Raw genomic sequence first — 16,587 nt, forward strand, 5'->3', positions numbered from 1 at the left:
AACCAATGGCTCTGTACAGATAACAAAACAAGATTCGTCTTTTTAAGAAGCATTTAAAGAAAAACTGTCCTCATGCTCACCCTAAAGGCATAATTAATATTTTAGAAATAATACAACATTCACAATTCTCGCAAGTAATTTTCCTTTAGTTTGTTCCTTTGAATATTCCCACGTCGTTTCATTTCACGCTCAAACATTTGTTCCACAGGACATTCAATACATTAGATTAGATCATTTAGTGAGATCTTAAAGAACATATCAGCTGCAGGTAGTTTGTAAGTAGCATTCTGATGTGAGTGTATGAGATGCAACAACCATACGGTCTTCATACATTCAAAGAAGCGTCACAGACAGTTCACACTGATTTTATAGATTTGTGCAGTCAGTAATGTTAGAGCATTCATTTCTAGGTTACAGAGAAGACAATAAAGTGCAGCCTTTTTTGATTGTGATGGACCAACTTGTGAGCAGAAGGGTTTTCAATCAAATAGACGACTGACTTGTTACTTGTTTTTTTTGAAAGTTTTGCTCAATGGGACGTCAATCAAAAACTTTTAAACAAACAATTGTGTTATCACCATGCTATGAACCACTTCTGCTACACGAAAAGCTGCACTTTTTACATTAGCAAATGAGATCACATGATAATTCATCCTGTAAGCGAGAGGGTGTCAGGAGGGCGGTTGAAATGATTGCGTTACATGCAGCTGGCAGAAGCACTAATGATGTCGGAGCAGCACAGTTTAGTAAGTCCTCTCTACACACACCACAGCAGGCTCTTTGAATACATCCACGAGGAAATGGTTGTTTCCAGCAGGAAAGACATGTGACTACATTTAGTAAAAACTACATTTCTTGATGTTTCAGATCAAGTTTATGGTAAATGGACATTGTTTGACACGGTAATGGTAGAGTCTTTTAACTTTAACTTATACAAGTAGGAAAAATCTGCTTAATTTGAGGAATTTTGTCTTCCGTGTAAAAAAAAGTTATCCCGAGTCAAATCAGATCATCTCCTAACAAAGGTTATGATACATAAGCCCTGGCTGACTTCACTTACTGCCATTTTCACCTCCATGTATACATTACAGTCTTTGCCTAGAGATATTTCAGTGTAGGTATTTCCCTCTTCAGTGGGGTTGTATAGATACATTGATCACATGCTTTAGCCTCTTACTGGCTGAGCTGCTAAGATAAACGAAAGCACTTGTTAATGACATTCAGTAGAGAATTGAAGTATCACATGAGGGCCATTTTAAGAGGATTTCCTGCCCTGGCAAGACACACTTCTGTGTAGGGCTGTGGAATTAATCGAATTTTAATCTTGATTACGATGTTGGCTTGCAACGATTACAAAAACAACATAATCAAAATGAAAGATTATTATTTTTAATTGTTTTAATTAATTTTTTTATTATTATTTTTTTTTTTTATTGTGTTTTCAGTTGAATTATACTTAAAGTTCAGGGTAATCAACTGATAAAAACATACTATTCATATTTGTTTTTTCAATAAATGAATGTTTTCAAAGTAAATGGATAATATTTTTTAATAATCATGATATCAATTATTGACTAAAATAATCGTGATTAGGATTTTTGCCGTAATCGAGCAGCCCTAGGTAGTTACAATGCACTACAATCTCGTAATTTCTGCAATTAAAAGATGGTTGAATATAAAAATATAAAGAATGTGCACAAATGTCACCTTTAATGACACTAAAACCACCCCACCAGAAAAACATTCACTGGCTTTGAGAAACTTCTTCACATTTCTCTAACGTTTGGTAGATTTTTTCCACTTGCGTAAAGGAAATTGTAACACTCGATAGGCGACAGAATGATTATTGAGCGGGCTTTGCTTTGCAGTGCGTAGCAGGGCTGGGCCAGACAGCCGAGTGTCTGAGTGCTAAATGGACAACTTACTGTGGGTCATCTGACACACTGTGTGTGCGGCTGAATCTACAGAAGGCAGAGAACACAATCACAAATGAATACAAGTACACTCAAAAGAGACAATCAGCATTCACTCATGTGGATATCAGACACAGTGATGGGATATTTAATCGCTATTGAGTTACATTCCTGTGATCACACTGACACTGAGTTAGTTATGACAGATTTCATACAGAATTGTTCAGAAATGTTTCAAACAAGTGCCCCTTCTGGTTTTGTAACCAAGCACTGAGGTGTGTCAGGTTTAACTCTGATCCTTAAACCAGGCACAAGGGGGCAGTCTTAACCATAACACAGCCAGAGCAGAAGACACGTTTACTGCATCACTGCATACCAAAACACTGCTAGCATAAGACAGATGCATATGGCAATGATCTCTGATGCAGCTGACACCTAGCTCTTAAAAACAAAAAGCACATGCAACCTCTATCAGACAGCGCACATCCTCTGTCTGTGACTACCACCGCTATGTTGGGCTGCGACCGCTAAAGGTCTTCACACATGCTTTCTTTATGTAGCTGCCTCTGTGATGTTGGAGGGGTGTGAGAGTAAGCGTGGCCTGTGGTTTCTCGCCACAAGAGAACAAGGAGACTAAAATAATAGAAGCTTCGCTAAATCAGGGCCAGATACTTTTTTTTATTTCTAAGATGGCTATCTGCCATTTGGTTTGTTGCAGTAAAATGATCACTCGCCATATGTTTTGGAGGAAGATGAAAGCCTGTGATAAAGTGGGGTTTGCTTTAAAGATGGTATTTGAGGGATATTTATGGAATTGATTGAAATACATTTAAGCATTCAGGAACGGCCAAATCATTTTTTGGATCAAATTGAGTCCATTTCTAACTCCTTTTTGGGACTCCAGAAAGATTCATGAAAAATAACATTCTTAAATGTTTCTCTTTCTCCAAATTCCTTAATAAGCAATGCAATTAGAATAAAAATCCAAATTGCTCACAGTTTCATGCATTCTCTGTACAATAACAGTTGCTTTTGAGAAAAGAATACAAGTTTGTATTCATTTGAAAGAAAGTCATGCAATCTTTCGGTAGTCATCCAGATAGGAGCAGTGCAGTCGAGGTTGCATGCTGAGATTGAGTATTCAAAACAGTCATTTGAATACTAGATCCTTTGATTCTAAAGTAGCATATTGTAGTTTAAGTTCAACTCAGTGGAAATGATTGAAATGTGGTGTAGTTGCTGGACGGGGCTCACGTTGCAGGAAGACCGCTCTCCGGCAAAGTGCTTCCTTCTTTTGGGTCGCCACTTTCGCTCAGCGCCCGTCCCTTCCGCCGGCTTGTATCGGTTGTTGCCACGGCAGCGGGCACAGGAAGGAAGTGCGGGGGATTCGTGGTGTTGGGAGAGGTCAGCGTTTGGCCGACCTGTTTCTCTGCATCTGCGGCCAACGGGACACCAGCGGCTCCCTTCCTCACAGCCGCTTCCTCCGGCTCGCTCACAGGTGGATGTTTCCCCGAGGCGACGGGGCTCGCTGCGGCAGATTTAGCCGCCGGAGTCGTCGAATGGTGGAAGAATTCCTCAGAGCACGAGCGAGCTGGAGTACTGCAGAAAGCAAAGCAAACTAAAATGCACTGCTGCCTGGTTATCATCCTATATCATCACCAGACAGCATTCCTCTGGAGGAGCTTAAATGGAGGGGTTTTCTAAAAGACATAAATCTGAGACAATAGCATAGCATGCTCACAAATCCCTTCTCAGCGGACAAACAAATTGGAGTCAAAAAGTCAAAGTATAATTCTCTCAACACTGTTTTTCTGTCATCCCGTGATGAACAACCACTTTCTGAGAGGCTTATTATTGGACTATAAATTCCCAGCATGCATGGCAGGGGGAGAAAGGCTATGAAAAGGCCAAGCTTCAGCCCCAGCCTGCTCGGGGTCAGGGAAGGAAGAAAGCCTCATTTCCTTACATCCTGAGGTAGGGTAGCATGTTCCCTGTGTGTGTGTGTGTGTGTGTGTGTGTGTGTGTGTGTGTGTGTGTGTGTGTGTGTGTGTGTGTGTGTGTGTGTGTGTGTGTGTGTGTGTGTGTGTGTGTGTGTGTGTGTGAACACCATAAAGTACCTGTTAGTGTTAACCTGCTGAGTTTATATTTGAATGTCTGTGAAGTCTTACTCATGTGTTCTTAATCCTGTCAACAAAACCTTTGATAGACGTCTACAAAAACAAATATGTTGATGTTATATAACAAGTTAAAACAAATGATCAACTCCTGGCAACACTGAAACACATAAATTCAAAAGCATCAGTTTTCTTCGAGCTACACAATACGAGCTGTTACCAACTAAAGAAGCCAATATCAAAGCCTTTTCAAACATCCAGAAACCCCCCTTTTTCCTTGGATTGCAGATAAACACATGTCAGATTTCCTTTGAGCATTCATTTCACTCCCCTGATTCGCTGACAACCAAATCAATGCCGTATCATCCCTGCCAGGAAAAGCTGGAACAACTGGGGAAGTGAGGCTAACAACTGTCCAACAGGACGGTGAATGAAACGTCTGCTGGACCATGAAATAACAGCGGAAAGGGCAGGATAAAAAAAAAAAAAAGCACAACAGACCTAAACTACGATTTTTCAAGACAGCAACATTGTAGCCATGCATCATAGTTGACTTCAGCACATGGAAATATAGCAGAATTGTATATTCACAGCTCATAATAGCCTCAATTGCTGAATAAAGAGCCTTTGTTTCGGATATTAAACTCTTGCTGACTCACTGTTATGTCGCTCTTGATAAGCACTGGATGATGGTCTGGAAATTGGTAGAGCCAAAGATGATAAGTGCTGGAAATTGAAACTATTTTGTACCAAAGAAACAATCGTGATAAAAACTGTTCTTCGGGAGGCATGCAGATTACCCCAATTAACTGAGGACATTGTTTTTGGACAAAAGAGCTGCTGATGAGATCTCTTTAGTGTTTTCAGTTGAACAAATTCCATTCACCTTCAGTGTGTGTGATGATGCAGGTGTGTGTGTCTCACAACTTGCACACAAAGCTGAAATCACCTGTGTGGCTACATGTCCCTATAGTACAGGTGAGCTGACCCTTCACTAAAACAAAAGCACAGGTGCAATAAGAGAGTAGCCTGCTGACTGTATTCATTTAAATCATTCTTCACATATTCAGCATTGCAGTCTTATTGAAAAACGATGCAGAAGCACCAGAGAAATCGTTTAAATATTCTTATACCACGCATACCTCTTCTTGGTCTGAACCTGGCTCCTACATTACCCACAATGCAACATGACTGGTGATAGTTCATGTTGTTGTGTTACGCTCGTAGTCACTGATGTAATTTTGATCATCTAGCGTAAAGGAAAAACGAGGGGTGAGCTTCAGAGGTCTAGTTCAACTCACTCTTTATGACTCCACATGTTTTTTTTTCAAATATACAAATTTAAAGTGCACCTATCATGCTATTTTTAGTCAATAGCATACAGTAGGTCTCAGATATATACAAATATATAAAAAACATGTCTATGAAGTGTTTAGCTCCAAATACCAAACAGATCACCCATTCTAGCCATGCCTCATATCCCTCTATTTCACTTCCTGTTTCAAAAGTGCTGATTTGGGGTATAAAGCTTTAAAAAAATAAAAAAGGAGGGGGCTGAGCTCATGCGGGACCCGGCAGCTACCGTCTAAACTAAATACTGCCGTGATGAAACGCCATATCATGGATTATCAAGGATTATTTCTGAAACAGTATGGAGCTCAAAGGCTTTCTCTCTTGGCGGTTATACCACAAGGTGAGGTCCTTTTTATTTCCTGCTTCTTCACACACATGCTCTCCAGTACAGTGTTAGCGATGCTAATGTAAACATGCACCGACCATATTGCATCCACAACAGTCGGACATTGTTTCTGATAGGAACGTTTCTGATAAGGGCCGTGGGTCCACATTTTCCATATTACGTCATATCGGACGCAAATCTGGATCAGCTCCGTTGTAGCCCCGTTTTTAGAGATTTGGGTACGGAGGAAAAGAGAGGGTTTTATTTTCCTGACACACCGGGGGGGGGACATTTTTATGTATAAAAGACATAAAAAAGTGGATTTTGCATGATAGGTCCCCTTTAAAGTGTTGAACTTCAACCAACACTGACTCAAGTGACATCACCTTACAAAATGTATCAGACTTTACCCAGCGCCCTTTGTAGATGTAAACAGCTATTAACTATTTAAGAGACCTCTAAAGGGACATTGATGAGTAAAATCCATAGAGTTCCCCTATAAGGGTACAAGTGAGAAACAGAAAGAAAATAAGAATTTATCTTTAGAAAATGTGAAAACCTAATTTATAATGTTAGATTCTATACGGCAGTCTATTATCTATTAGATTAGGTTAGGTTGATTTAGAGCAATCAGGACTATGAATCATGTTGACAAAGGGGAACTAGGCAGCTGATATGGGGTATTGATTAAAACAGGAATCAAGGGGAAGACCTTTGCTCAGAGGAGACCATCGGGCAAGGCATAGTGTCGATGCGGGGCTCTGCTCGGGGCGGGGGGAGGCTATAGGGCATAGGCTCACTGCTCCTCCTCACATGGATCTCAACACGAGGGGTGGAAGCAGTCTGCTCCCCTTCATCCTCGTCCTTTTTAGTCTGCTTCACCTTCTGAATCTGTATCTGGGGGTCAAGGATCGGGCAGGGGGACTCTCCAGGTCTGTCCTCTAAACTAGGGGCTTCATTTGGACTGTTACATCACCCGTTCACACACACACACACACCGCACATATGGAAGCACGATGTAATCACAATGGAGCAAAATGAGCAAATACACGAGGATGACATGAGGTACATGAGACATGCAGCACACAAATGTGGGGAACAACACACACACACACACCCCCACACACACACACACACACACACACACACACACACACACACACACACACACACACACACACACACACACACACACACACACACACACACACACACACACACACACACACACACACACACACACACACACACACACACACACACACACACACACACACACACACACACACACACACACACACACACACACACACACACACACACACACACACACACACACACACACACACACACACACACACACACACACACACACACACACACACAGTAAGGGAAAGACCACGGACACAATGATGGATGGAAGTAAAAAACAGAAAACAGTATGGCCAAAATCAATGAAAATGGTGGATAAAGTTACAAGGGGAAAATGAAAGACATATCATCAACTCACACTGGGTGACCCACATCACACACACACCCACACACCCCCCCCCCCCAGTGCCTGCACTTAACAAGTGGTTAAGACAAATTAGGAGCTTTTAATTGATCATCTTTGATCTTATGCTACAACTACATACGTCCAAACCTCCAAATGTTTTCCTTCAAAAACGACTTTGAGTCAAAATCTGACACTCTACCACTACACACAGACCACTAACACCAAACACACTGATACTGAAACAGATCAAAGCACATACACTAAAACACTAAACCAGCAGAAATGTGACACTTGTACAGTGAGAGCCACTGGCAAATGATTAAAAGAATAGAAATGAAATCCCAGCGCTCTACACATGCCAACCAATACATGCCAATAAGACCGTCAGATTGTAATCTGTACTTCTTCTATGTAGTAGATTTCACACTTTCACTTCAATCAGAGCCAATGGAAAAGCACATCTGGCTTCCATTAGCCACTCCAATGTGAGACCTTCTCTTGCAATATCAATAAACAACACAGACTCAAAAATATGTTGGTGGGTATTACACTTCGTAAATAATAAACATGCTTTTTTTCCCAACATCTATATTCTTTCTTTGTGATCAGTTATATCAATACCTTGAAGACAAATTTCCCACATTCTAAAATAAATAACTTCATGGTCAACTTTCGACAATATTCAATTTCTTTGTTAGAATTTCTCACGCTAATGTGAACTCACAAAACATGTAGGAAGCATTGTCTGCTTGAAACTGCATTTTCAGCTGCAAGCAGAAATGTGTGGAATTCTCTACCAGAACATTTGTGACAACTTTGAATTAAAACATTTGTTATCTGCAGCAAATCAATTTCAAGCTATAACAAGGAAATGGTTGGACCCGTCACCAAATGATCATTTCATTATGCAATTACACTGCCCTTGCTCTCCAACGGCAGCATCCAGGAACAAACCTAATGTCAAATGCTCTGCACAACTCTTTAAATAACAAGGGCCTTGAGTCATTAAAGCCCTTATTTCAAAAATGTTCTTATAGGAGAAATGCCAAGAATACTTTATCCATCAGATAAAAAAATACACTTGGTGTATATACTTACTTTATTAGACTTGACTTGTATTTAAATATCTAAAGTAACCCAAATAAATGACTGTTTATGTACACTTCTGATCACTGCAGCTGCTAGACTCACCTGAACGGTCTGTCTCCCCCTACAGGTGAGCTCGCAGTACTCCAGCTCTTGCGCGCCCCGTCCTCTTTGTCGTTCTTTTTCTTGCGGAGGGGCGTTGGCACGTATCCGCTCTGGTTGCTCTTGTTGGGCAGGTACTGGTTGAAGGGCATGGCGGTGCGCGGCTCGCTGATGGACGTCCGCCGTGTCGACATGTCGTCCTTACGCACGTCTGGCATCTTCCTGTGGGGGGGGCCGTCGGACTCTGAGTCGCTGCCGCGGCCTGTTGAGGGGAGATGGAAGGAAATATATCTGCACTCCTGATGAAGCATATACATATAAAGTGTCTCTCTGATATGATCTATTCACTTTCTGAATAATAAAATGTGTCAATTGAAAATAAAGAAAAGAGAGGGGGACAAATCAATCATTTGATTGCGATTTCTAATCTCTGAATATTAATATTACTTTATTTATCCCTAAGCCGTTAGCTACATCATATTAAGGCGTGCACAACATTAAAGTGCTGTTCCAGTGTTATTATATGCAGTGCATTCCGGCGGCTGAACATAAATCACCCCCAAGCAGGTTGACTTTTATGAAACAAAGCAAGTAACATGATAATAAATCATCACAAAATGTATAATGTGCAGCTCCTGCTCACACAATCCTCGCCTACAGTAGGGGAAGAATTCACTTAGGGTGCCACTTGTCTGTCTGCATCCCATTTGAAACATATTGTTAGGGCTTTTAATATCAGCGGCAACACCTGGAGCTGCACAAGTGCACCGCTCAAGGACTTTCTCTACCAATGAGTCTTAAATTCCTCTTCAGATGTTCATGTGTGATCCTCTGAGTACAGACAGCAAAGAGTAGTGAGGACAAATCCCATAGACATGCCAACAGCATACATGGGAATACGTCATTAGGGCGCATTTCACAAATGTTAACCCCATTTCAAAAACTACAAATATAGATACCTGCAGCCTTGCTTACCCAATCTCTCTCTAAATTCCTCTCCAAGATGCTCAGCACATGTGCTACTGGAATTCCCCTCCTTTTGGATGCATGCAAACTCAACATATGACCTCCTGAATTTCAATATATACATTTTCAAAGCATCAACCCACAATTTATAGCAGATCTAAACCGTAAAATCTTCCCTTAGTTCTGAAGAGATACATGTGGATGCAGCTGCAGCTCTAGGTGGAAACAAACGGGACATTTTACACTTGTAAAAAGCTCCCTTTCTATCAATAGACTTATTCATTTTTATGTGGTTCTAAAAGATTGACAGATCAAGGTCCAAAAGAGGCCTTGGGGTATCTGCACTTTCAACAATAAGCGGTTCAATCATGACTCTTAGCCCATCAATTGGAAACATGAGTGACTCTACCATCCAAGTCAATCCGTCCTTAAGGAACAACACATGTCTTGACGGAGTGATCTGCTTTCTCTGCTCATCTGGTAACACTGAAGCTTGAGCGAACGTTTTTCATGGGTCAGTGCCATACTGTACCAGAGACTCACAGAAACCTATTTACATCAACAATCACCAACATACAGTAATACTACAGGAAGTGTAAAAGCCACAGAGTCCACTTCAATATCCACTGCACTTAGACAACAATTTCTCTTTGCAAGCGTTCACGCTTTCTCAAATTTCTCCCATTATGCGACACAGATTTTTCCCGGCAGAATGCACAGCAAAAGTATGGAAGAGTTTCAAAATAGTGAGTGATCTTGGACGGATGTTGTCTATACTGAGCCAACAAAGAAATTGGTTCTTTAGCAGGTTACGTTTAGAATATTGTATCCAAATACTCCGTTTTCTTAAGGACTGATGGTAATTCATCTTTCATCCCTGCTCTATTTTTTTAATTAGCAAAACACAATGCAGAAAATGTTTGGAAAAACATGTTTCCAAGCCGAAAAAGGATTTGAGTTTATAACATTTGGATTGGAAACCATGTTAATGTACTATTCCCCAACCTTAAAGGTGGGGTAGGTAATTCACTTCAGAAACACTTTTTGTTATATTCCATGGAATGCTCTTAACATCCTGATAGCAATGAATATATTAAATGCTTTGACAATAAATACATAAAAAAATGTCATCTGTGGAAGCTGTGGCGCTGTAAAAAGCACGACCAATCATCTGAGCCGGCCCGGCTGAAATAACTGGATGGCCGACCCAGTGGCGTTTCTATATGTACAAAAGTGGTGGGGCACAGAAAACTTAGATGTCGATATATAAGCTTCTGCAGTGAGGTTCATGGCTGGTGAGGCACTGGCACTGACTCTTCAGGTTTACAAATATAATATTTTGACCTAAATCAAAATATAATATTTTTTTGTCTGATGCTTCGATTAATTTTAAACAGACAGTTCAACAAAAGGATAGCCAAAAAATGTAATTTTATCATTTAAATATTGAATTGTTCTCTCTTAGTAAGATCCCATTTTCAATCAAATTGCGGTCTTACCTTGACTTGAAGATGAAGTCCATTTGGCTATCCTTCTGGACAAAAATCTCTATTACTTGTTTGTAAAAGTCCTCCTTATCTTCTTGTAGTTTCAAAAGTCTATCATAAATCGAATCGATAGATTTATGATTCGAAAATTATTAAAGTAGGGTAGACATGTGGATATTATCCGGCTGAACAAAACATGCATTTATCTAACAGGTACGTTTCCCACAGATCTTATTTGGAGCTATTTTCTAAAATCCTATGGAGAAATCTCATTGCTATTTGTGGAAGGAATGCATGCGCAGCTTACTTCCTGGTTTTGGGACGCGTCTCTCTCCTCCCGTTCACACACCACACTTTTCGCGGCACACGTACTTACAGCCAATCAGCTCTGAATTATGTGAGATGACGTATGGTGGGGATGGCAGCTCACTGCCCCTATGGTCATTATTTGTTTGCCACACACATTAAATACATTATTTAACATTACATTTAATTTGAATAATATAGTGTAGGACCATACCTATATAAGGCATATTTATACTTTTTATTTTTCAAAATACCAAACAGATCATGCATTTTAGCCATTCCTCATTTCGCTCAATTGAACACTGTCTTTGCATGGGCTGATTCTGTGAGAACAGCACCATCTACAGGCCTGGCATATGTACTACAGCCTCTCCAGCGCTTTCCAACGGCAATGTCCATGGCTGTCTCCTCCTGATTGGTGGAGTTGGCCCAATAGCCGTAGCGCCACTTCTGTGACGTCATAGAAGTGTTCAAATCTGGATCAGTCTGTATCAGATCCGTTACAGCCCCTTTTTAAGAGATTTGGGTATGGAGGAAAATAGAGAGGGTTGTGTTTTCTGACACTTGGTGAGTTCCCTGGAACACCGGGGGGGACACATATTCATGTATAAAAGACGTACAAAAGTGCATTTTGCATGATAGGTCACCTTTAAATGTTAATTGTTATTTGGTGCATGCGCATTTTCAACCTCGCTGTGAATTAATCTTATCGTTGGCTGTGAGTCCTGAGGCATGTGATGTGAGGGCAGTAGTATGAGAACATTTTACAGAATGTGGGCAGGACTTTAGAAAACCCCTGAAAAGCATAACTGTTTATTGTTTCAAGCGGTCTTTTACTAGTGATGGGTGTTGCCCTCCAAACATTGTACAAGAGGGGGACAGGTTTTACTACAGCAGCACCAGAAGCAAAAAGTGTCTCGCCCACTGACGCTGTATCCATCTACTGTAACTAAAGAGCATCTGCAATATGGAATCTCTTTCAGGGATCAAATTAAACTCTTCTCCTTGTCCCCTAATTACTGTCAGAGTGAAGTCACTTTACAGAGCTGAATAGTGAAAGGGCTTTGTCTGAAAAAGGTCAGAGCAGGAAAAAACCTGTCTGGGTCGAGTTCGTGTGCACGTTCATAAATGGATGCTCTTGTTCTGGGAGTACTTGGAGCACCCTGGGATGGGATGATTACTGCATTGTTTCCCCGTTCTCACTTCTCCAGTGTGTGCCTCCTGGCTCTGATCAGATCACTCATCGTATGAAACCCCTCAATAACAGCTTGGGCCTGAAAATATGGATCTTGACATACTAACCTCTCTATAACCTATTCCCATATAGTACCACAAAGACCTTCTGAAAGCAGATATGAAAAAGCCTAAAGGAAATTCCAACTTCAGGATGTCTGTGGTGTTCAAAGCATTTCAGAAGTCACTTAAATATACGCTGTCATTCAGTTATTTTAGGTAAGCCTTGCCACCTCTTTATATCTCTAATTTTCTGAATTACAGATCACGGACGTATAGCAATACGAGAGAGGCACACTTCAACTTCCAGAAGGTTTTTAGTTAGACTGCTCGTGACAGAAACTAAGACTTTGGAGCTTCCTTTGCACTTCCCTCCAAACAAAAACAGTCTGACAGGAAGCTCTGCCTCACTCTGTTCTTTTCCCACAGTTCAGGGATGAAACGTACATTAAGCTTTGTGACGACTTCTGTAAAATGTTATAGGCTGTCATTAAAATTTAAAAAGGGTCAAATTCAAATAAAGCGTCGCAATGAAAAGCTTTCTATGACGGCATATGGTCGGCTTGGCATTTTAAATGCAGCCAAAATCTATTTTTGATTCCATTTTTGATTTCAGCACAAAGCACAAAACTAATTGCCGGCTGTTTGCAGGTCCTGCATGTCTTGGCTCAACTTATTATGGGAAATTGTGAGGCTCCAATTTTGAATGCATTTAATTAGATAAGCCAATATCGTTATACAAGCAAAACACATACTATACACTTCTATAGACACTGTATAACAATGTGCCCCTGGATGCAGATCTCCTATCCTTATGGACAATGCATTGAGGCATTTAAAGCAATGTCCCCACGGCCTCTAACAGTCAAGATAAATAGGTGTAATAAGGCAACATGCTGTATTTCCAAGATGAGGAACTATCCCTATATGGAATGTGTCAGTGAAGTGTCAGATCAAAAAAAGAGCAATAGATCCTGAAAACACATTTCTTTGCCTCACTATTATACTAGCATGATTCACCTCTTCCTCTCACTCGTGCCATAAACACTATGAGGCTGCACGGCTGGACACGCACCATGGCGGAGGCATTCATTCGAATTCACGCTCACACACACAATTACTTTTCAATGGAAGAAAAGTACAGGTGTGGTAGGCAGTTCGCTTCTTAAAGTAAAAAAAACTCAAAGCATCTAAAGATCAGTTCCTCTTATCAACACTCCCGAATGTATTGTTCAGTTTTAACAGTACTGTATTTGATGCTCAAACTAAATTTAAATTCATTCGTCTCAAGGACACAAACCTCTCGCCATTTTGGTTTTCTCAACTACATAACATGTAAAAGTGTTTCCCTGGGGGCAATTTGATTAAATGTCTTCTGTTTTGCGTCACCTGACACAACTGTCATGTTGGTGGAGCCAGTGTTAACATTACATCACTGAAATGTGTTTGAAACCAAAGCAGATGTCACAGCAGTGAGGCCCATACTGTACATGTTTTTTCCATTGCAGATTGACATTAGATATGTGTGATTGGAAAACTGATACTGACACACAGAGAAAAAAATGAAGATTCATGGTGAGCATGTAGCTTTTTCTGGATTAATTCAATGGTAACTGACATCATAAAAATAAAAAACTTGTACTAAATGTCCTCCCTTTCACAAGACATATAGCTGATTGAAACAATGGCCAGAGCTTAGCTTCCAAACAGGCTTTGCACTGAGATCATTCCCTTTATTATCTCAAATAGCCTTTGACTAGCACTGGGTGTAGTCCTGCGAAAACACTGCGAGGAACACAACATGCTTTATTACAACACCACTGCAAGGACAATGCACCTAATTTATCTATATGCTATATCAGAACACAACAATTCACCCAAACAAAGCAGCCAGTACTGAATCAGATTCCTTCCACCAGACATAATGTGGTGGCTAACACTTCACAATGGCTTTTGATTTAAGTTACAACTATTTAGGAAGGGTGGTCTTTCTATATAAACGTCCACCATCCTTTCAAACAAGTGTGCCGTGTGAATATGAAGAGTGTAAGAGGTATTTAGAATATAATTTTTTTGGTGTCTTCCCGTTTCGGCCCTTCCCAATTTGCCCCTAAATTATTCCGATTTTTACCCGTTCCATTTCAGGGCGAGATGGGAAAAGGACAAAATGGAATAAGGGGCGAAATGGGAAAGGGGCAAAATGGAATAAGGGGCGAAATGGGAAGAGGGCGAAATGGGAAAGGGGCGAAATGGGAATAAGGGGCGGAACGGGGCAGTGGCGAAACGGGAATAAGGGGCGAAACAGGAAGGGGCGGAACGGGGCTGGGGCGAAATGGGAATAAGGGGCGAAACAGGAAGGGGGCGAAATGGGAAAGGGGCGAAATGGGGTAGGGGCGAAATGGGAAAGGGGAAAAATGGGAAAGGGGCAAAATGGGAAAGGGGCAAAATAGGAAAATGACACAATGGGAATAAGGGGCGAAACAGGAAGGCGGCGAAATGGGGCAGGGGCGAAATGGGAATAAGGGGCGAAACAGGAAGGGGCGGAACAGGGCAGGGGCGAAATGGGAATAAGGGGCGAAACAGGAAGGGGCGGAACAGGGCAGGGGCGAAATGGGAATAAGGGGCAAAATGGGAAAGGGGCAAAATGGGAAAAGGACACAATGGGAATAAGGGGCGAAACAGGAAGGGGGCGAAATGGGAAAGGCGCGAAATGGGGTAGGGGCGAAATGGGAAATGGGAAAAATGGGAAAGGGGCAAAATGGGAAAGGGGCAAAATAGGAAAAGGACACAATGGGAATAAGGGGCGAAACAGGAAGGCGGCGAAATGGGGCTGGGGCGAAATGGGAATAAGGGGCGAAACAGGAAGGCGGCGAAATGGGGCTGGGGCGAAATGGGAATAAGGGGCGAAACAGGAAGGGGCGGAACAGGGCAGGGGCGAAATGGGAATAAGGGGCGAAACAGGAAGGGGCGGAACGGGGCTGGGGCGAAATGGGGATAAGGGGCGAAACAGGAAGGGGGCGAAATGGGAATAAGGGGCGAAACAGGAAGGGGGCGAAATGGGAAAGGGGCGAAATGGGGTAGGGGCGAAATGGGAAAGGGGCAAAATGGGAATGAACCCTTTTTCTCCCCTACCATCGCTGCTGCCGCGGGGGACCAGGACATCCGGCGACGGGGTCTGTCGTGAGCGTGAGCCGAAGGAGTCCAGACTGTCGAAGGAGTCCTCGCGGCCGTGGCGGGGCGGGGAGAGGGAGTCGCTGCGCTCAGAGTCCCAGCAGTCGATGTAGCCGCTGTCCCGGATGCTGCGTATCGGGCTCTCTGCCTCCTCCGCCTCCTGAACATTTAGAAACATGCCCATGTTATACAAATGCACAAATTAGCTTAAAAAAAACATTAATAGAAATAAAGGTAAACAACATTTTTTGCAAAGTACATTGAGTAACTTCTGCTGTGGGAGGAGATTTTAGTTTTCACCAGCTCAAACAACATCTGAAGAATTTGTTTGTGTCCCAAATGTCTCATATCACTAAATCCTAGATCAACTTTGTTTTTGTCCCTCTTTCTCTTTGTTCTGCTGGGATCCCTCTCCATCACTCTCTCTCCACCTCAGTGACCTCTCCCTTTGTCTGTCTACACTTGAAACATGTCTGTCTATCTTTCAGACTCCATGTTGTGTTTTCAGCTCAGCTGTACTGACGCAGAATTTTCTCTTACTTATCTCTTTGTTAAACAGACATTCAACTTTCTTTCATGTAGCAAAGCCATTGTCCAGTAAAGCTGCATAGAACACACTGATTAAGGTTCATTAGCCCATCAATAGCCCATCTTTATGCAAATTGTTGCATATGCTAGACCCTCCAGAATTTACCGCATAATCAGCAAAATGGCGCAGATTTTTAAAAGGCCGCATATTTATCAAAAGGCCGCATAATCCCCGCATTTTTCCACACAAAGTTGAGAGACAAAAAAGTGAACTCGTCTTGACGTGAAGTAGTGATGATGATGACGTGACGTCATCAGCTCGCGCATCACAGAAGGTAAACAACACCATAGAGTGAACGTGTGGAACTCACACACGACGAACATTTCTGCTAAAGACCGGGCAAAGCAGTACCCCGATGTCTTTCACGAAACTGGGGGGAAACTATTCTGCACCCTGTGCAACTGTGTGTTGGAGCATATGTCTCTTTTTGCCCACGTTTTTCTG

General features: G+C 41.8%; 1 protein-coding gene across 7 annotated transcripts in view; it reads right to left on the reverse strand.

Annotated features, from left to right (window-relative positions):
• limch1b (LIM and calponin homology domains 1b) overlaps positions 1-15,753 on the reverse strand; it is a 38,427-nt gene extending 22,674 nt beyond the window's left edge. For 5 of the 7 annotated variants that reach the window (XM_079669330.1, XM_079669327.1, XM_079669329.1 and 2 more), the window contains exons 1-4: positions 15,516-15,753; positions 8,395-8,653; positions 3,168-3,512; positions 1,926-1,961 (exon numbers count right to left, since the gene is read on the reverse strand). In XM_079669330.1, coding sequence (XP_079525456.1) covers positions 1,926-1,961; positions 3,168-3,512; positions 8,395-8,653; positions 15,516-15,738 — 863 coding nt within the window. In that variant the 5' untranslated portion in view covers positions 15,739-15,753. The remainder of the gene's footprint in view (positions 1-1,925; positions 1,962-3,167; positions 3,513-8,394; positions 8,654-15,515) is intronic. The other 2 variants (XM_079669326.1, XM_079669331.1) reach the window with 2 other exon arrangements.
• Between the last annotated feature and the right edge of the window lie 834 nt (positions 15,754-16,587).

Source organism: Notothenia rossii, assembly GCF_949606895.1.
Source record: "Notothenia rossii genome assembly, chromosome: 3".
NCBI lineage: Eukaryota > Metazoa > Chordata > Actinopteri > Perciformes > Nototheniidae > Notothenia > Notothenia rossii.